This window comes from Oryzias melastigma, linkage group LG17 (assembly GCF_002922805.2).
Source record: "Oryzias melastigma strain HK-1 linkage group LG17, ASM292280v2, whole genome shotgun sequence".
Taxonomy (NCBI): Eukaryota; Metazoa; Chordata; class Actinopteri; order Beloniformes; family Adrianichthyidae; genus Oryzias; species Oryzias melastigma.
The window spans coordinates 12,860,239-12,880,732 of NC_050528.1; the positions used below are offsets into that span (position 1 = coordinate 12,860,239).

The following is a 20,494-nucleotide window of genomic DNA, read 5'->3' on the forward strand; positions in this document are numbered from 1 at the left end:
GAGTGTTTGATGATTCAGCCTTTTAGGAAACAGGGATCAGGTTCTCCATATTACTGCAGGTTTTTCACACAGACACAACAAAGGAACAGAAGCTCAGATTAATCTACGAGAATGAACACCACCGATGGCTAGAATACAACCCTCAGACCTGCTCTGCACAAAGGGAGAGTATTAATATGCTGAGCTGAAAAATACACTTAAACTAAAGGCTGGTTGCTCTAATTAGCATTTGTTCCCAAATGCAAAATCTTGAAGTACTGATTCATATCCAAAGGACTCCATTCCAGTCCAAAGTGCTGCCACTGATTTGTCTGCCCTTCTACCCTGTTTAAATAAAGTTTACGGATCATCTAATATCTTTAATCTAGTGACTGTGTGAAAAGCAGCTTTCACACGATTTGTTTCAGGAGAAGATGGATCTTAGCCAAGGGCTGCATTCAAGAACGTCTGGTAGCCCTCACTTCTACCATACTGAAAGCAGTAAAAGACTTGAGGAGGAAGCAGAGCTGCTTTATGCCAATGTGAATATAATCATAACACACGAATACACATAGGTGCATGTGCCATTATTTTTCTGGAGCTTCTAAACTGCAATCCCCAGCTCATTCACACCTTCACTGATCATTCAGTGTAGCTCAAATCACGGCAAGAGAGTTCCTGAAAGCATCATCTGAACTCAACATACAATAGTTACGTACTGCATTTAAGTGTTATCACTGCTCGAACACCAGCAGTCTTGACATAATTAAAATTCACAGTAAATATGGAGTTGAAGATCACAGCAGCTTCATTTTTTAAACAAAAAAAACAAAAAGCTCCTCTAACCAGGAATCAATAATATCTTGAATCTGAAAAGGTAATAGTTTCAATCCAAAAACATCAGGTTGAAAATCTTTAAACTTTATTTGATATGAACCAATGTTTTTAAATCAAGATGTGTCATTTCTAGCATCTTAAATCCATCCAGATGATGTCTTTGATTACTCAGTCTTTTCCAACACAAGAAGAACATCCTATCTGAGCTGAACCCGTTGCTCCTGTGCAGGGGGGTTCAGTTAATCCTCGCTGGGGATGTTTTGTGTTGATCGGTCTCTGGAGCAGACACAAGTCTGCTGGATGATGTTTGAAGCAGGAGCTGTCCGCACGCATAGGTCACAAATGTTAGAAATGTCCAGACGGCTGCAACACCAGCTCTATATTGAGCTGTCAGCTCAGACTCCCAAAGAAACACAAGAGGACACACAAACCACCACCACGAAGAACAACTGCAGTCTGACATACAGTGCAGACTCACACCCACACCCCAATTTAAAAATAAAAGTTTAAACTGCAACACAACTCCATCTTCAACACCAAAGCCTTCAACTAATAAATGAAAATTATTCTAAACCTGCAAGTAACCTGAATAATTATGGATTTAGTCCAGTGAATGTAACTGATACTTCTGATCTGGACCAAATCAGCATCAGAGGCTTTCTGTGAATCTGCTTCAAACAAATACATTTCAATAAACACACTTGTTAGATCTTGTGTTTTAGTTTATGGCTTCACAAACCGTGTACATTTCTTCATTTGTGCCATCAATACAGAATATCCATAAGAGGAATAATATTCTGATGTTTTGCATAACACATATCCGGAATCGAAGCACATTTTTACTGAAGAGGCAGCCATGGAGAGTCCAAGTTCAACAGAAGAACAGACAGAACCGTCACAATTTTAGTATAAAGCAAAAGTCCTGATGAGAGGAAAGAAGTTGTACGATCCAAACCCAACAGCATGATGAAAGCATGATGAACCATGGGCCCTAAATGCCTTAATGGCTGCCTCAGCGTGTGGCTGTGCTTTTCTCCTCTGAACCAGATTGTTCCAAGTCCAGCAGAACCAAACCCTTTCACAGAGCTGGTTCCCCAAATCACAGCCACACCTTGAGGCTAGCCCCACCCAGGACCCAGAAGACCCTTCCTCTCTGATGGAACAAAGCACACGAAGACTGGATGGTCATGCGGCACAGGTGAACACCGACAGACCCTCCCACCAACAGCACGTGTACTTACTTTGTCAGAGCAGGGAGAGTGTTTGGCCTGCGCCAGCGTGTGCAGAATTTCATTAAGAAGAGGGGAGTCCTGCGAGGGGGGGGCGAAAGGCATTTACAGCAAAAAAGAGAAAGAGAGAAAGAGCACTACCATGAAATAACAAGGAAACCCTAAAAGTTGCTTTAACTGTCTGCTACCACGGAGAGTTGCATTCACTGCCTGGGCTTAAGTTAAGCTACCTTTGGCATCTGTTTATAAAAGGAGATCAATTTAAACACAGACAGCAAAGACAGGTTAATTTAAAAACAGACATAAACACAGCGTAACGTATAACGTTTATATATTAACCTGGCGTGAGCGCAGCGTAAAGTTTATACACTGTGCTGCCATTACAGTTGCTTTTACATTAAACTACCTCTATCGTGTATTTTTATGTTTAGCCGCCATTACCGTCTGTTTTCAGATAAAGCTTTCTCTACAGTCTGTTTTTATGTTAAGCCACCATTACCTTCTATTTTTATGTTGAGCTAACTCTTCTGTCTGTCTTTCCATTAACCTGCCTCTACTGCCTGTTTTGACGTTGAGCTGCTACTCTCAATTGTTTTTACGTTAAGCTTCCTCTATTGTCCGTTTCTATGTTAAGCTACCTCTACCGTCCATTTTTCCATTAAGCTGCCTCTACAGTCCATTTTTACGTTAAGCTGCCTTTACAATCGGTTTTAACATTAAACTGCCTTTACAATCCGTTTCCCGCTAAGGTACCTCTACAGTCTGTTTTTACATTAAGCTGCTTCTACCGTCTGTTTTTACGCTAAGCTACCTCTACTGCCTGTTTTTACGTTGAGCTGTTTCTACCGTCTGTTTTTACGTTAAGCTACCTCTACCGTCTGTTTTTACGTTAAGCTACCTCTACAGTCTGTTTTTACATTAAGCTGCTTCTACCGTCTGTTTTTACGCTTAGCTACCTCTACTGCCTGTTTTTACGTTAAGCTGCTTCTACAGTCTGTTTTTACGCTAAGCTACCTCTACAGTCTGTTTTTACATTAAGCTGTTTCTACCGTCTGTTTTTACGTTAAGCTACCTCTACAGTCTGTTTTTACGTTAAGCTACCTCTACAGTCTGTTTTTATATTAAGCTGCTTCTACCGTCTGTTTTTACGCTAAGCTACCTCTACTGCCTGTTTTTACATTAAGCTTCTTCTACCGTCTGTTTTTACGCTAAGCTACCTCTACTGTCTGTTTTTACATTAAGCTACCTCTACAGTCTGTTTTTATGTTAAGATGCTTCTACCGTCTGTTTTTACGTTAAGCTACCTCTACAGCCTGTTTTTACATTAAGCTGCTTCTACAGTCTGTTTTTACATTAAGCTGCTTCTACCGTCTGTTTTTACGTTAAGTTACCTCTACAGCCTGTTTTTACGTTGAGCTGTTTCTACCGTCTGTTTTTACGTTAAGCTGCTTCTACTGTCTGTTTTTACGTTAAGCTACCTCTACAGTCTGTTTTTTTGATAAGCTACCTCTACAGTCTGTTTTTACATTAAGCTGCTTCTACAGTCTGTTTTTACGCTAAGCTACCTCTACAGTCTGTTTTTACATTAAGCTGCTTCTACCGTCTGTTTTTACGTTAAGCTGCTTCTACCGTCTGTTTTTACATTAAGCTGCTTCTACCGTCTGTTTTTACGTTAAGTTACCTCTACAGCCTGTTTTTACGTTGAGCTGTTTCTACCGTCTGTTTTTACGTTAAGCTGCTTCTACAGTCTGTTTTTATGTTAAGCTACCTCTACAGTCTGTTTTTACATTAAGCTGCTTCTACCGTCCGTTTTTACATTAAGCTGCTTCTACCGTCCGTTTTTACATTAAGCTGCTTCTACCGTCCGTTTTTACGCTAAGCTACCTCTACAGTCTGTTTTTACATTAAGCTGCTTCTACCGTCTGTTTTTACGTTAAGCTACCTCTACTGCCTGTTTTTACGTTGAGCTGTTTCTACCGTCTGTTTTTACGTTAAGCTGCTTCTACTGTCCGTTTTTACGCTAAGCTACCTCTACAGTCTGTTTTTATGTTAAGCTACCTCTACCGTCTGTTTTTACATTAAGCTGCTTCTACAGTCTGTTTTTATGTTAAGCTACCTCTACCGTCTGTTTTTACATTAACCTGCTTCTACCGTCTGTTTTTACGATAAGCTACCTCTACAGTCTGTTTTTATGTTGAGCGATTTCTACCGTCTGTTTTTACGTTAAGCTACCTCTACCGTCTGTTTTTATGTAAAGCAGTCTCTATTGTCAGTAAGTGGTCTTTAGTGTTTGTTTTTTTACGTTAAGCTGTCATTACTGTTTTTTTTTTTTTTTTTTTACGTTAAACTGCATTTAATAATTGTTTTTAAGCCAAGCTACCCTTACCGTCTCTTTTAAGAGTAAGTGACATTAATCCCTGGTTTTAATGTTACCTTGGTAATCACCAGCTGTTATACCATGGTCCGGTTGAATACCCATTTTTTTATTGGCTGGGTATAGATTAAAAATTGATTATTCATAGTTTTAATGCACACCTAAAAAAGAGGTTATGGTCACATAGTCCAAATGTTTTAGATCACTGCACAGATTCTGTAGAATAAGCATTTGCTTTATCAGCTATACAAAAACAAGCGGTAAGACATGAACTTTCTTAACTGATGCTTTATTTAACCTATTGTGACAATCCAGATATATATTACTTTCCTTTGCCGCTGCAGTTGGGATCAGTGTTGGCTTTGCTGCCTCACCGGCGTTTTGTCACGGCAACATGAAATGCATCATCTCAAATAGTGCACTTTTTTTGTGAAAAAGTGATCTAAACCAAAATAATATGAAAAATAAAAAGAATAAAGTACTAAAAATATATTGAATCTCCGTTTTTTTTTTCTAAGTGACCATGGTATAAACATAATAATGCCCTTTGAAGAGTGGATTATCAGAAATTACTGCACGGTGAGGAAACCGAAGCAGAGAGCATTAATCTATGATAACGCACACTTTGTAGGGCATTATCCCTTACTTGTTTAGAGGAAACTTTTACCAAACAAATGTAATAACTGCCTTTACCGGCTACTTGTAAAAAAAGTTGTTTTGTAGGAGGGAAAAAAGCACAGTTGCAGACTTTTTAAGGAAAGAAATGTGGCTGTACAGTATGCTTTCCTTAAAACTACTTCTACGAGCTGATATTTTTAATAAAAGCTGCCTTTGTTGGCTATTATTTTCTAAGAAACCTGCATTTACTGGTTTTAGTTTACTCCGTTCAGAACCCCAGGGTTAGAGTTCCCTTTTTAACACATCCTCCAGCAGTACTGCCACCCCACAAAATGATGATCCAAGATTTTGTCAGTGATCTGGAGGTCAAGCATCACCAACAGCTTCAGGTGTCTCAACACCCTCCCTTGAGAGCAGGTCGTTGGTCTCGGGGGGCGTCTGAAATGATAACTGTGACTTCAGCCGGACCTCGGGTTCTGTTCTCACCTCTATGCTGGTGCTGAGGCTGGGCAGCGTCTCCGACGTCACCGTTGAGCTTTGAAGGCTGGGAAAGTCCCACAGGTGGATGGGCGCTACAGGGTCCACCCCCTTGGAAGCCCCCACCCATCTGTGGCTGTCCAATAAGGTCACTTCGTAAAACTCCTGGATATCTGAAAAGACAGAAAGAGGAGATGGATGGAGGGGGTTGGAAGTCTAAAGAGAACAGTTCAGAACAAAAGCACCGGATCCTCCACTTTTCTTAATGATTGGCTGCAGGTAGACAGACCCACCCTGTTATTATCACTAGCAGTCATTGTGACGATAGAGTAATCTTTTTTTCTAGGTTTTACTCTCACTTCTTGAGTAACTAGTTGTTCGGTTCAAGAACATGAGAAGTTCGGGAATAATTTTACAATTATGTTTTATCAAATTTTGCCGATTAAAACACCACCAGATTTCATTAACATAAATTACTCTTTAAAAGTCTCTCTTCTTCTCTCTTCTACTTTTCAGTCCAGTTCAACAAAAAAGAAAAAAAAGGATACAAACATAATAAATATAAATAACGTTTAGCCTTAAATACAAATATACATCTTGCGTGTCAGAAGATTCATAAATCTGGTGTAACAGCAAAATCTGTTCAACACAAGAGACCTTCAGCCCTGATCTGTTTGCTAAGCCGTTGGACAGGACAAGTGTGTAAAAAAAAAAAAACACTGATTCCCTTTTGAGCCATGCTAAGTGTTCTCAGTAGTCTTAATTATGATCATGTCATTTTTAGTCAAAATCAAGACAAGTTCATTTAAAATTTGCCTCCGAGTTGAAGATGAAACCATTGATGTGGGGAAACGTCGGCCACCTTCCTTTTGTGAAGCAGAGAACTTGTGGCCTGCCCATTGTATTTTCTAAGTTACAAATACGCACCCAATGATTTGAATAAATAAATACTCAGAAATGCTACTTTAATTTCTATTTTCTTTGCATATGTCCTCGGTCATCAGAAAATGCAACAATAACATGTAAAAACGTCAGAAACGTAATTTTCATTGGAGTGGGTCTTTAAAGCATTGTGTTTTTAATTTTAGTCAAGCAATACAAAGTATTCCACTTCCAAAATCAGACTTGTGTATCACAGCTAGTGAATGTGACCACAAAAATCAGGGTTGTGGGTAAACCGACTGAACAAATGTGTAATTTGACTCAACAGAAACTGTCTCACCCATAATTTCTGAAGTAATTCCAGAGAAGGGATTTCCCCCAAACTAGCAAATCTTACACGAGTAATTAAAGGAACACTGCCACAAACAGCCATGCTATGTGGAAAGATATAGTTTTTTCCCTCCATTTTGAAGTCTGACTTCTTTCTCTTTTACTTTTAAAAACAACTGATGTATTATAAATAGACTGAGTTGAAAAGTTCTTGCAATCCATTGATCTCAGCTCTGAAGAGCAGCAGCAACAGACACAGGAACAGCTATTTTCCCCAGTCGTTTTTACAGCTGATCCTTCAGCTGTTTTTCCCACCAGTTCTCGCTGCTGTTCTGTCTGTGACTTTCTTGGATATTCTTCCAGCAGTTTCTCAAGATGTTCTTTCAGGATTGTCTACACAGCTGTTTGTTTTACTGTTCCCGAAGCTGCTTCAAGATCTTCCTTTAAAATGTGTCAAGCAGCTGTTCCTTCATGGTTCCCACATTTCCAGCAGTTCCCAGAGCTGATCCCTCAGCTCCCGCACAGCTGTTTTAAAACCAGTTTCCTCAGACAATCCTTTGGCTATTGCTTCAGTCGTTTATCCTGCTGCTCCCACAGCCGTTTCATCAGATGCTCCCATAGTTGTTACTCCAGTTGTTTTTCAACGGTTCCCACAGCTATTCTGTCAGCCAAAGTCAAAGCTGTTTTTCCAGCTGTTCCTGCAACTGATCCAGGAGCTATTTTTTTCCACTGTTCCCACAGATGTTTTTTCAGCTGCGTTTGTGGCTCTTCTTTCGTGGTTCCTGCAGCTGCACTTCCAATTCTTTCTGCAGCTGCTCCAGAACTTCTTTCAGCTGTTTCTAAAGATGTTCTTCCAGCTGTTCCTTCACAGTTCCAGCAAGGCAAAATTCTCTGGCAATTCCGACAGCTGTTCTCCCAGCTATTCATGCAGCTGTTCCCCATTTGTTTACCCTGATTTCTCTCCAGCTGTTTAAAAGCTGTTTCTTCAGCTGTTCCCCCAGCTGTTTCTAAAGATGTACTTCCAGCTGTGTCAGCAGCTGTTCCAGCAGGGCACAATTCTCTGGGGATTCCTGCAGCTGTTCCCCAGTTGTTTCCACCCAAGTTTTCCTTCAGATGTTTTCCTTTTTGGCAGCTGTTCCCTCGCTGCTCTTCAGCCGTTTCTCTAGCTTGTTCTCCAGCTGCTCCACCAGCCGGTCCTGCAATGCACATTGCGGTCACATGCACTCCAGAGTCACGTGCACGCTCAGGTTACATGCACATTGGGATCATGTGCAGAATGAGGTCACAGGCACACTTAGATAGAGCTGCTCAGAGGTGTTTTCTGGGTGAAACGTCATTCTTCAGCAAATCAATGTTAACCTAATCTTAAGGAGGGAAGAGTCAGAAGTAATGCGCTCGCTCCTGCAACCTTTCAGCACTGCAGAAAGTTATCTCCTCAAACATGGACCCTCCCCATGCAGGAAGAAATTATTCGTGTAGTGCTGAAGTGCAACGCCCCTCCCGTTGGAGGTTTCTAACAGCATCCGGGCGTGGTTTAAAGATTACATCTGCTCAGGCTGCCCCAGGAGGAGCCGGAGGAAGCTGGGGGAGGGCACAGATGAGAAGAGGCTGAAGAAGAAAATACTGTTTTAATTTCAGAGGGAAAAAAATGCTCAAAAATGAAAAGACTGAGACCATCTGCCCCCAAACCGAAGCCTGTAGATCTGTCAGCTGTGATGGGGGGATTACAAGCGGGGGTAATCATCGTGTCCACAGAGGGATTACATGGAGCCTGGCCCACCGCACACCTCCTTTTGGGGGGGCCAGCAGATTGGAAACTGAGAGAAACAAATCTATTTTTCATCAGCAACATTCAAAGATCTAAACAAATAATGCTCCGTCAGCTGGCGTCGAAATGGAAACAGTTATTGAATAAAATGAGAATTCTTCTCGCGTGAAGATGACTGTGCACGGAACATGAAGCTACAGACCGTGTGCACAGAGACTCAGACAATGAGAAGATACAGATAAGTTTAGGAAAGCATCAGCAGGTTCACATCCCAAATAGATACGTGGACATTTCGGAAGATTGCTCAGCGCCTCCTCCATTTCTGGAATAAGGCACTGTTCTCAGCCCACTGAAGTGGATCCTGCAGAGGATCACCTGGGCGGGGTCTGATAGCAAGTCTTCATGGAGAAAGACTATTGACCTTCAGGAAGAGAGCTCTGTTGAATCTCTGTAGAACCCCTCAGAAGCACAGTACAGTTCTAGATCCAGACCTGACATTGAGACAATATACAATAGCTGAAGAGGCATGGAGTTTTCTGAAAGGCCCATTCTCAGGTGGTAGTTGGTGATGGCTTAGGAGACCAAACAGAAACCATATTCTTGTCTTGGTGGGTACTGACTCAGAACAGACTCTTCACCTGACAAACTAAGCTTCATTTCAAAGGAGTTCAGACTTTAATGAGGCCTCTGTCTGTTTTCTGCAGTACTAGTGCTACTATGCCTTTAACTTTTCTGCTTTTTGGAAGGTAGATGTTCTTCACTGACAATGATTCAGAGTCTGACCAAACTTAATGGGGTTTTTGGCAGCTTCTACTTGCCTGTGTCTAGTGTCCATCAGAAAAACATCGATCAACATCTACAATTGGTTCTGATTTGTCTTAGGGTGTAGTCAGATCGAAAAAGCCTGTTGGTCCGGACGGAGTCTGCTTAATTTGATCTGGATCAAGTCCTGAAGTTCTCATATTCAAACGTTACATTTTGCTGACCAGTTTTGAATGTCTGTATCAACATCAGGTTCAACACTTTTTACTGCTACTTTGATACAGTGGAAGAATGCTGCAAGGCGGTTACTAAAGAGACAGCAACCAAGAAGGTAAGCTGATAAGTGTTAATGACATATAGCTGGTTGGGAAAACTGTGAGAAGCAAAGTGTATCCTGTTAAAAGTTGGTTTAATTAGTCTGAATTTATCTGGCCACATTTCAATGAATCGCTGGGTCTCATTTTGTTGCTTCTCTACTCTGTTTACATCACGTGATGCCCAGCTATGGTGGCCATTTTAGTCCAGTTGTTCTGCTCTGAGCATAAATAAATAAAACTGCTCTGGAACTGATCAAAAGCCAAGTCTGAATTCTGCTCCAGAACCAATACCGAGTCAGAGCTGGACCTTTTCTATGTCAGAGGGGTCTTACCAATGAGAGCCTGGAAGAGGTTGCTCTGGAAGATGTCAATAACCCTCTGGATGGAAAAGCTGAGGTGCCGGTCCTCGGAGTGGTTCAGTCTGGCTCGGTACTCCTCCAGCAGCAACAGGGCCCGTTGCGCATCTGCAGGACAGAAAGAGGCAGGTCAGGGGTTGGAGCTCCATGGAACAGATACAAGTACTTAAGTCCAGGTCAACCTAAAAGGTGATTTTTATTTTCTTTTTAAAGCAGAACTAAAATAACTTCAGGTTTTTCCCTGCAGGTTTATGGTTGTTCTCATGAAGATCAGCTGCAGGTTTTAAAGACTACCAAACTTTCCTAAAGACATTAACTCTAATCCGGAGGATTCCAACGTCTGGCTCACTGACTGTCTAAAAGACCGCAACGGAATAAAAAAAAAAAAAAATAAATAAATACATGCTTTCTACAAATGTCCATGGAACTCTTCCAATTCACTTTTTAACAGTGTGTTTACATCATGTGTCAAAGTCAAAGCCCAGGGGCCGGATCTGGTCTGTCAGGTTATAATATTCAGCCCTCCAGACCCTTTTATTTTATGTTATCTTGCGCCCATTTCTGACTTGTATTATTTTGACAAAATATATTTTTATGGAGAGTAAAATATTGAAAGTCATATAAGGTTTAAGTTGATTTACTCTGAAATTATATTCCTGTTTTTTTATTATTCATAATTAAAGTAAAAAGTTACAGTTCTAAAGTTTTAAAACTTGGCATTCTTCTAGCGTTTGGGAATATTTTGACTAAGATTTTACTAAGATTTTGTTAGGCTATTTTAAAGTTTGGCTAATATTTCAGCTACATGTTAGCTGTTTTGGCTAATTGTGGATTTTCTTTTTAAGATTTTTAGGCTATTTTGGACTTAGGCTAATATTTACACGTTAGCTGTTTTGGATAATTTAAGTATTTTTTCAGTTTTTTAGGATATTTTAGCAATTTTTTTTCCAGCTACATGTTAGCTGTTTTTTTTTTAGGCTAATTTGGCATTTGGCTATTTTTTTAGCTGGCTATCAGCTGCAGTATTTTTAGCTATCAGTTTCAGCATTTTAGCTATCAAATCATTTTAGCTTTCAGCACTAGCAACTTCAGCTGCCAAATTCAGCTTACAGCATTCACACTAAGACTACTGCAAGTAATGCTATTTATCTACTTCTTTTTCTTAAGTTACGGTTTTAAAGTTTTAAAACTTTAGTTTTAGAGTGTTTAATAAATGTTTATCCTGCTCGACCCACGACCTAAGGTCTTGGATTTTGGCCCCTTGTGTGGTTGAGTTTGCTTTAATCAGATTATTCATCATCATTGAGGTCAGTTTCTTCTGGAGAGGGTGGACTGAATCATGTTTAAAAGCACCAGTAAAGTCATAAAGTTTCATCTTAACAAAAATAGGAGAGGAGACTTTCAGCATCTTTGTCTGATATCCAAACTGGAGAGGGTCTCTCACTTTCTCCACCTCAGACTGTGTCAGCCAGAGGACAAGTTGCATCAAGGTTTTCATCATACAGGATGTGAGGGCGACCGGCCAGAAACTATCCAGCTGACTGATACAACCGTTCTTAGGTACATGGACAATGCAAGATGTTTTCTATTGTGAAGGGACCTCCCCCAGGGCAGAGAGGAAGTTATAAACCTGGTGCAGAAGATTACTGAGGGGACATTTGATCTGGACCAGCTGCCTTCATGGGGTAATTGCAGTTCAGACCTCACCATGATGGAAAGGAGCAGAGCGGTGGAAGTAGAAGGCACAGGTGAAGAGGGGAGAGACGGATGAGAACATAAGAATAGATGATGGACTAGAGAAATGGGGGGTGGGTTACAGGAAGGAGAATCAGGTGGTAGGAGCAGAACTGAACCTACTGTATGAAAAAATGCATTTAGATTATCAGCTTTGACTTTATAACCACCCCCCACACTAATGACCCGATTGGGTACAGCCAGTTATGGTTTCATACCACTCCAAACCTCTTGTACATTATTCTCTCCGAGTTTCCCCTCTAGCCTAATGTTTTAAGCATAATTTTGCACCCACGTAAAAAATGGCTTACTTTTGGCTCCAATCAAATGAAGTCCCTTCAGTCGACATTTTTTGTCGTTACGAACGCCACCATGTTGGACACAGATGATGAAAATAAGCAGTGATTGGTCCTAGTTGGTCTGAGTCAATGTTTCTATGGCAACCACTTTCACCAATCAGGAGTGAGTTTGTTGGAAGTTCACACCCATACCACATGAAAAAGAATCAGTCGATCGTTTCAAATGTTCGTCATGAGACCACATACTTTTACTGAGGCATCTTGAATAACTTTTAATACAGAAAAAATATATTGTGAAAAAATAATGATTAGCGAGAACATGTTAAAAAGAAGTAGCAAAGTAAACATGGTTATTCTAAAAAAATTAATGACTGAGTAATAGCCGTTTATTTCTCAATGAATTTTTGCTTTTTTTTTTAGTGAGGGGGTACTTCCCGTGAATGGAGAGGAGTCACTCAGACCGGTTCTCAATACAGTCAATGGTTTGCACCTCTCTCATTCCAACAAAGCCTCTGCCTCTGAATGCTTTCTGGGGTTTTTTGTTCAGAAGAACCTTGACTTCACTGGCAATGCAAGGTTTTGTTGGAAAAACACTTGACAGTCATGACAGGAACCACAACGTCTACACAGTAGTTCAAATAGTTAGTCAAACACCCCATCGTCCCCTAAATACCCCTCACGTGATTCCACATAACACTTCCATTCTAAGCTAACAACACAACCTTTGAGTGACGACATCCTCTGCTCCTGCAGCCTAAACCACTGAGTAGTTTCAGTTTACCTCTAATAGGAACTGAAGAAGTAGCAAGCTGTGATCAGATTTGCCAAAAAGGGTAAAAGGGTGTCCGAGTACGCCTCCTTGGCCTTAGCATACACAGGAGCCATTGTACCGTTCCTTCTTGTTGGACAGACGACAAATTGGTGGAAAGCTGCTAGTGTCTAGCCCTGGGTTACATGATTCAAGTCTCCAGAGACGACAATAATGCCTCTGGGTGCTGGGGTTGGACGGACTCACAGGCAGCCTGTGTGTCACCGCCGGGTGGAATGTCAACACAGAACGATGAGAAAACTCCAGTGTCATTGTCTGACGCCATCGCTTAAGGCAAAGGTTATCCACGCCTGAGTGTCGAGATTTATTGAGAGAAAAGTTTGTTTACATCCAAATATTTTGTATGTTCCTTTTTTTAGATCTCAGTTTACGTCCCGGTTTTTTTATATTAGTTTGTTTACACCCAAATTCTTATCCACATCATTGTTTTTCTACATACATTTATGTTTTAGATCAGACTTTGTTTGGTTCAAGTTTATGTTCAAGCTTATGTAGGTCAATGTTTATCTCTGTCAGAGGTCATGTGCGACATTTGTTAAGGCCAAAGTTCATCTGCATCTAAATTGATCGAGTACTTTTTTAAAAAAATGCATCATCTGCTTCAAACTTGTAAAAGTAAAAGTTAATTTATATAATAAATCTTGTGTTTTGTTGTTTAAATTTTTATTTTTTTAAGTTTTATCTTGTTTGATGTGGTCATCACCTGCATTGCTAAGCACTTTTACTGTATTTCCATTTTATGGTCATGACTTACACGCTGCGACACGCCTTAGTTTGAGTCAAATTTCGATTACCTTAGAATCCAGCCTCTAAATGGGCGGGGTGAGGTGTTGTAGTAAAACAGCCCAGAACTCTACAAACATCTTCATGTTTTTTACCAATCAGTCCGGTTTTTTGTTTTTTAGCTTATGATATAGGTCTTTGGTCTCCTCCTGTTTAATGCCATAAATCAGGATAAAGCAATAGCATGGAGCAAAAACGCATAGATCAATTTTGCTTTACTAACTGAACACCAAAGTTTAAGCACATAAACTATGATAACAATTAGTTCTACAGTCTATAGTTTTGGGTTAATTGGATCATTGCCCTGTTGTTTGGTCAAGTGAAGCCAAAGAGACCTTAAACTTCAGATGGTGCAGAATAAAGCTGCAAATTTTATATAGGTTGTCCTTTTAAGATTTATATCAACTGGATGCAATTAAGTCTGTCACAGATGCAAGTCAGACTTGTGTGTGACCTGTTCATAAACTCTTTTGACATCGCAAAGACCCCTCTATTCCCTGATGCTGCCCACTTGTAATAGACAGAGCATTAGAGCCTCTAATGTTTCCATGATTGTTCCTTTATCACGAACTAGAGCACTCAAAAAAAATAAATTTATAGAGCGATTTCTTCCTGGAATATGCTGCCTCTAGAAATTGTGGAAATAAGCAGACTCATTACAAATTGATATTGTGTTATTGCTGTTTTTAACATGTTACTTTGGAATTTAGAATTTAAACCTAAAATTGCATGTCTGAGTATTTTTTTATTCAAATTGTGTTGAGTCAGGAGCAGATGAAAAAACACTGTTTGCAAAAGCCATCAGTTGTGATGCAACTACTTTCTGATGCATTCGCATGCAAATAAATAGATCCATAAAGGTCTTCATTTTCCTCGTCTGAGCTGCCATTTGGCCCAAAACTGTACGGCTGGATAGCTTCAGTATTGATGGACGTTTTTGTTGCACCTGCAATGTTAGCTTGGAGTTGTGAGGAGCTGTAAACTACCAGGAGATAGTGTCAAGAAAGGAATGATGGGATATCAACGGAGGCTTACCTCTGCACCCATCAAAATTGAATTGAATTACATTGAAGAATCGAAAGAATAATAAAAAAAAAATAAAAAAATTGTAATCGAATCGAGTCTTGTGAATCGAATTGTTTTTGGAAATTACAGTCAATACCTAGCCCTAGTTTTATGGCATTGTTTTTAAGAGAATTTTGTTGAAACTACAATACAGCTTTCACGGCAGCAGCCCAAGCACACAGGAGACATAGAAACAAGACTTATACGTTTTTCGGTGGTGTTAAAATAAACGTTCTAACAAGTAAACAGTTGGACCAATTATTTCCTTTTGGATAACATGACAATCAATGCTCTACATTTGTCCGTGGCTCACCAATCACCCCATTTCTACTGTGTTTACATCACGTGACTGTCAGGTACGTTGGCCGTTTTGGTTCAGTTGTTCCGCTCTTGGTTTGTTTCATATTCAGACTGAGGACTCAGAGCAAACTGAAGTTCAGTCCGATTGGAAACGAAGAAAGGCTACATTGAAAAATGGGTCCCGGAGCGGTTCCTGTTACAGGAAGGTAGTTATCTCCTGCCACAGCGTCGCGGAGAGGATGGGTGTGTTTTCGTTGTAGTCTGGGGGCGGAGCTTGCAGAACAGACTCTTCCTGGAAGGAACTGTTGGCATCAATCTTATGTCAGCACATTTCCAACCGCTCGTTTTCGTGACTATGGGAGGGGCTGCTGCAGACAGTGCAGGTTTTTAGAGGATTACTCTTACATGCATGAACGGATCAAAATGCTGTTTTGAGGTTTTTTATAGGGAGGAATGAACAGTAAAATGCATTTGAAACCTCAAAAAGTATAATTTACATAGTAGGGTCCCTTTAAGGAGTTAATATTTCATAATGAAACCAGATTTATTTCTTTTAATTTAGAATTTCATACATTTTACTTTTTTGCCTCAGCTGTTTGTTTGAAACGTCTAAAATTTTGAATAACTAAAATCTTTATTTGAAACTTATATAACAATGTATGCATTTTTAGAACATTTATATTGGTAAAAACTAATGGGGGATTGTTAAAATAACAAGTAAATATATATATATATATATATATATATATATATATTGCTCACTTTTTAGCTTTCATCCAGGTTTACATCAATGCTAATCCATGATAAAAGTTTAGAAATAAAAATTTAAAAAGATACATTTCATGCATTAAATTTGTTTAACTTTCAAGTTTACATTAAAGTTAGACCATTTCTAATGTTACCAAAGCCAAAGTTTAGTTAAAATGTAAAGATTTATCTGCATTTGTCAAGGTTAATCCATTGACTCATGGGTTTATCAAACTTTTTTTAATCAACTGAAAATCTGTTTTTTGGGGGGTAATTTTTTAATAAAACACAAACATTATAAAAGCAGAGCTTCATGACAATAACTGCATCAGAATAGAGTTTTACAGGAACTTTTCAGGCTTCCGTAGCTGCATTGGACTAGAGGTAAACCAAATCTGGCATCTGTTTTTGTTTTTTATACAGTAAGCCTTCAGCCAACGGATTCACAGCTGTGAACTCGAACCTGATGTGTGCAACTATAGCTCATATCTGAAATGAAAAACACTTTCGTTTTAATTCAGTTATGACAGGATTGTTTTCCAACACTTTTGGCTTTATTTTGATTATTTATGTTGGCTTTGCACCAAACCGGTTCCAGTTCGTTTCTGACCTCTAGAACACTTTCTTTTTCTATTTTTATTGATTTATTTCATACTCTCCATAGGTGATAAAGCTCCAAGAATGTTTTGCTCGAATTAAGTTTATTTTTAGTCGCTCTCCAAACAAGGTGCCAAATTTATAACTTGGTTAGCAACATAAGCTAACGAGCTAGCTTCACTTTGACTTACTTCACCTGCCCGGCACGGCTCGGCTCCGCTTAAGGAGGCCAAAGTGGGCCGCGTATTTGTGTGTCCGTGGCTGTGTGTCCGTCCTTACGAGTCTCGTGTTTCTCCGCACGAGCCAGCACTTAAGACTTTCAGCCGTTAGCTGAGCTAGCTCGCGCTTTTGCTGCACGAACTGACGAAGTGAAGGCTTACCTTTCTTTCTCACAGGCATGGCTCGGTTCGGCTCTGTGTTCGCCGCATACAGTCCTCACACCGGGCTCGGTTAGTCCCACATTCAGCCCGCTGTCTTGCGCCCCGGGAAAATCTCTTCCGAACCCGTCAGCACCAAGTTCCCGTCCGAACCTGCAAACTCTGAGGCAGGTGAGGCTGAGCCGAACCGGACTGCAGCCTTCGCTCCCAGGGGCTCCAACAGTCGTCCCGGACCAGAACTACGGAATTTCGCGACGGGCTGAGCGGCACTCCTGGCTCTGGAGTTCCCGTGAAGGGAGGCTCCTGCGCCGGCGAGCCCCGCGCAGGCTGGCCGCGGCTGCGGGGAAGTGACGGTCCGGCTTCCCGCTGCGGGACCTCACCCTACAGCGCCGTCCCGGGGCCGCGCAGGAGGGGCGTGCTGGAGCCGGAGGTCCGGAGTCGAACCGCCGCTCCAAATATCAGGAAAAAACTTCAGAGTCCAGCCCGCTGCTGCCCCGCCGCCGTGCCAGCCGCTCCGCTGCCCCCTCCCTGCCCGCTGCTTTCGTGTCAAACTTGTCCGACAGGAGATCCCTCCCCCTCCTCCTCCTCCTCCTCCTCCCAGGTCCACAAATCCCAAACTTTCCTCCAAAATGGCGGAGCTGGGAACGCGAACCATGTGATGCACCCCCCAACACACATACACACACACACACCACTACTACTACACACACGCTTACACAAAAACACACCTACAACACTGGAGGGGGAGGAGGAGGGGGGGACTTAAGGATAACAAGGAACAGAGGAAAGTGTCAGGAAGTAGAGAGAGCGGGAGGGGAGGGGTGGATAGAGGAAGGAAGCTCTCAAGGGAGTGGAGGGGTGGATTAAAGGTTAAAAATATGATAGAACGCGTGAAAATTATGAAGAAAAATCTATTAAAAAGTTGGTAGAAGTTCACCATGGAGCTGTTCTATCATTCATGGAGGGTGATGACCTGATCCAGGATCTGCTTTCACGTCTTTATTGGGGGTTTATTGTTTTAGTAACAATAAATTGATTAATCAATTTCTATTCAATCCAACCACATCAATCTGTTTGAGGTAAATTGTTAAAAGAATAATTTGAAAATGAAAAAGATTTTATTGATTTTTTTATTCATCATTTTTAATTAAGGTACGGTTTAAAAAGACTAAGTGTCATTACAGCGGACAACACTTGTAATGGCAACAACTAACTTATATTATTTTCATGTGGACAAACAGCATTGGGCTGAAGTTTATGAAACTAAAATGTGAATGGATTTGACATTAATTCTTGCTTACTCGTTTGTTTGTCCACATATTTATTTTACACTTGATTATCTTGCAAGAACTACAAGAAATCTGGAAAACTGCTCTGTTCAATACCAGGTGTTTTTCAATGAGTTGATGGAATTTTTGGCTAAAGATTTCCTAGATCGATTTTATGTCAGTGAATTTGATCAAAGTGTTCATAATAAACCAATATTGTCTATGAATCATATCTGCAACCACAAACTATATGTATAAAATAGTTAAAAATGAATCATTACTGAATGAACACCCCTGATATTCCTGTTAGTACTGAAATCGAAGCATGTTTTGACTATCCCCATCTGGGCGTATTCTACCTTGAAAGACTTACCCATGTTATTGAAAAGGCTAAGATTCAATGCTTTGATATTGCAAATTATCTCAGAGAGAAGCAACACACAGACATAAACATTCACAAAATTATCTCTTGTAGGGTTAGGGTGGGCCAAAATGAAGCCTGAAGTGAGTTGGCCATATTGACCTACTGGTGCCCCACCCATCTTGATAAAGTTCCTCAAACAAGATTTGAGCTGGACAAAGTAAAGTAAGAACAAAACAACTAGACGTTTTATTCTGCTGAAACCTGCCTCTGGTGTTTTTTAAAGGATCTGCAACATAGGGTGGAGGTTTTTGTCTACACCAGCTTTTAGATCTCTTTCTTGAAAGAGAAGCTCCAGATCAGCAGCTCTGGAATGAAAAAAGTATGAGATTCAGTCACAACCCCAGCTTTTGTCTATGGACCATACAGCGAGGGGGCAAAGTTGGAGAAAAGGTCTGTAAATACAAAACGCCCCTCCTACCCATCTCTGTCCCGCTGCAGCCCTGGCCCAGATGAAAGCGAACGGCTTGGCTTTTATTTTTAGAAGCTCATGTTTAATGTATGTCCTGAGTGTGGGTCTGGCCATTTTCCAGCTCTGCGGGGGCACCGTTCTTCTCACGCCATCCACTGCTGATCACAGACCCCTCATGATCAACGCTGCTGAGATTCTCCTGTTTTTATTTGTCTTCTTTCTGCAGTTTGCTGACAGGAGCGGCCCGGTTCTGGCAGCAGCTGACCCTCAGCAGCCACACAGCTGTGGCTCGACTGCTTCTCGCTGCTCATGGCTCTGGCTCCTCTTGCAGGCGGAATCAAGACTTGGTTTTTGGCACTGAATCTGACTTTTTAACATTTGAGTCAATGGTAAATTGCTCCCTTTGAAATCTGCCTCTAGTGTACTTTGGAGGAACTACAACACTTCCCGATTTACATTTGTGAGAAGAAAGTTCTGTTCTAGAACATGAACTTGATGGAAGCTGCAGCTCCGGAGGAACCAGTCAGCTAAAAGGAAGATATGAAAAAAGCTGCAGGGTGACAGCACTGAGCCTGGACCTACCAGCACCAGGCTCAGCCTGCAGACTCAGACTGCTGTCATGAGCTCCACACTCGGCCGGAGCGCTGCTGCCTGACGCTGTAATGTGATTACTGCACATGTCATGTCGGGTTTTTATCCGATCTGGACGACATGCTTATAATTAATCTTGGCATAAATCTGTATTTTGGCAGACTGAGCGAGTTGCATACTCTCAGATAAACATGAGGACACACAAACACACACAAGCTTTGCAGCCCGTCTGCACTTATTTGGAGGAGTGTCACTGCAGAAAATTGTCATAAATCAACAATTTGAAACCACAGGAGGAGATTTTTGTGTCATTAAAACATTGTACAGACAGCTGGAAAAAACCTCTGTGTTAAAGGGTTGTGGTCATGCCACAGACCTACATCATGATGTCCTGATTTCACTTCCTCTTTCTGACTTCCTGCTTCCTGTCCACAGTTCATGTGTATGGTGGTCATTTGTATTTTCGTGGAATCTTGATTTATCAAGTAATAGAAGAAAACTTCAAAAATTAATGCTGAACTGCAAGGTACGTCCCCTCCCTGCTGAGGCATGGCAGGGGTAGCCTCATAACGAGGGCCGTGACTGACTATGATTGGAGGCTGAAGCAGTCAATAATGTTCACAATGCTGATGCTGTGTGTGAGTTAGCACAAAAACTCATTCCCTGTCAGGAGATGAGTTTTTCAGCTCCAACAGAGAAGCTTCTGTCAGCGGTGGTGAGCTGCGGTACCTCCCCGTGCCTTCTCCACTCAGGAATGGATGGGTTGAGTGAGTCTTTGTAATGGACGCTGGAAGATGAGGGGCTGAGATCCAAAACAGGATGATAAGGATTAACCCTTCCTCTGTCATTCTGTACCATGCAGATCAGCGATGACAACAGCTTGACCACTCCTCATTGTGATGTCGGTCTTCCGGATCTGAGCACAAGATCCAACACAAATGAGATCTTTCTATTCAAAATTCTCCAAAGATCCAGATTTGTTATGATTCCCCACAGATCCAGAATTCCTTCAGAAATTATTGACTCCTACACATCTTTAGTTTTCAATATTCCCACACAGATCCAGGATTACGGCAAAGGATTATTGATTTCCAATCAAACAAAGGATTCCTGCACAGACTATTCTTAGGGAGATTTATGAT

At 41.0% G+C, this 20,494-nt stretch overlaps 1 protein-coding gene across 11 annotated transcripts in view; it reads right to left on the reverse strand.

The window, feature by feature from the left end:
* Positions 1-17,351, reverse strand: part of dlg1l (discs, large (Drosophila) homolog 1, like) — a 58,874-nt gene extending 41,523 nt beyond the window's left edge. For 3 of the 11 annotated variants that reach the window (XM_024268671.2, XM_024268666.2, XM_024268665.2), the window contains exons 1-4: positions 16,664-17,351; positions 9,906-10,037; positions 5,524-5,687; positions 2,058-2,126 (exon numbers count right to left, since the gene is read on the reverse strand). In XM_024268671.2, coding sequence (XP_024124439.1) covers positions 2,058-2,126; positions 5,524-5,687; positions 9,906-10,037; positions 16,664-16,682 — 384 coding nt within the window. In that variant the 5' untranslated portion in view covers positions 16,683-17,351. The remainder of the gene's footprint in view (positions 1-2,057; positions 2,127-5,523; positions 5,688-9,905; positions 10,038-16,663) is intronic. The other 8 variants (XM_024268676.2, XM_024268673.2, XM_024268667.2 and 5 more) reach the window with 4 other exon arrangements.
* Positions 17,352-20,494: the final 3,143 nt, after the last annotated feature.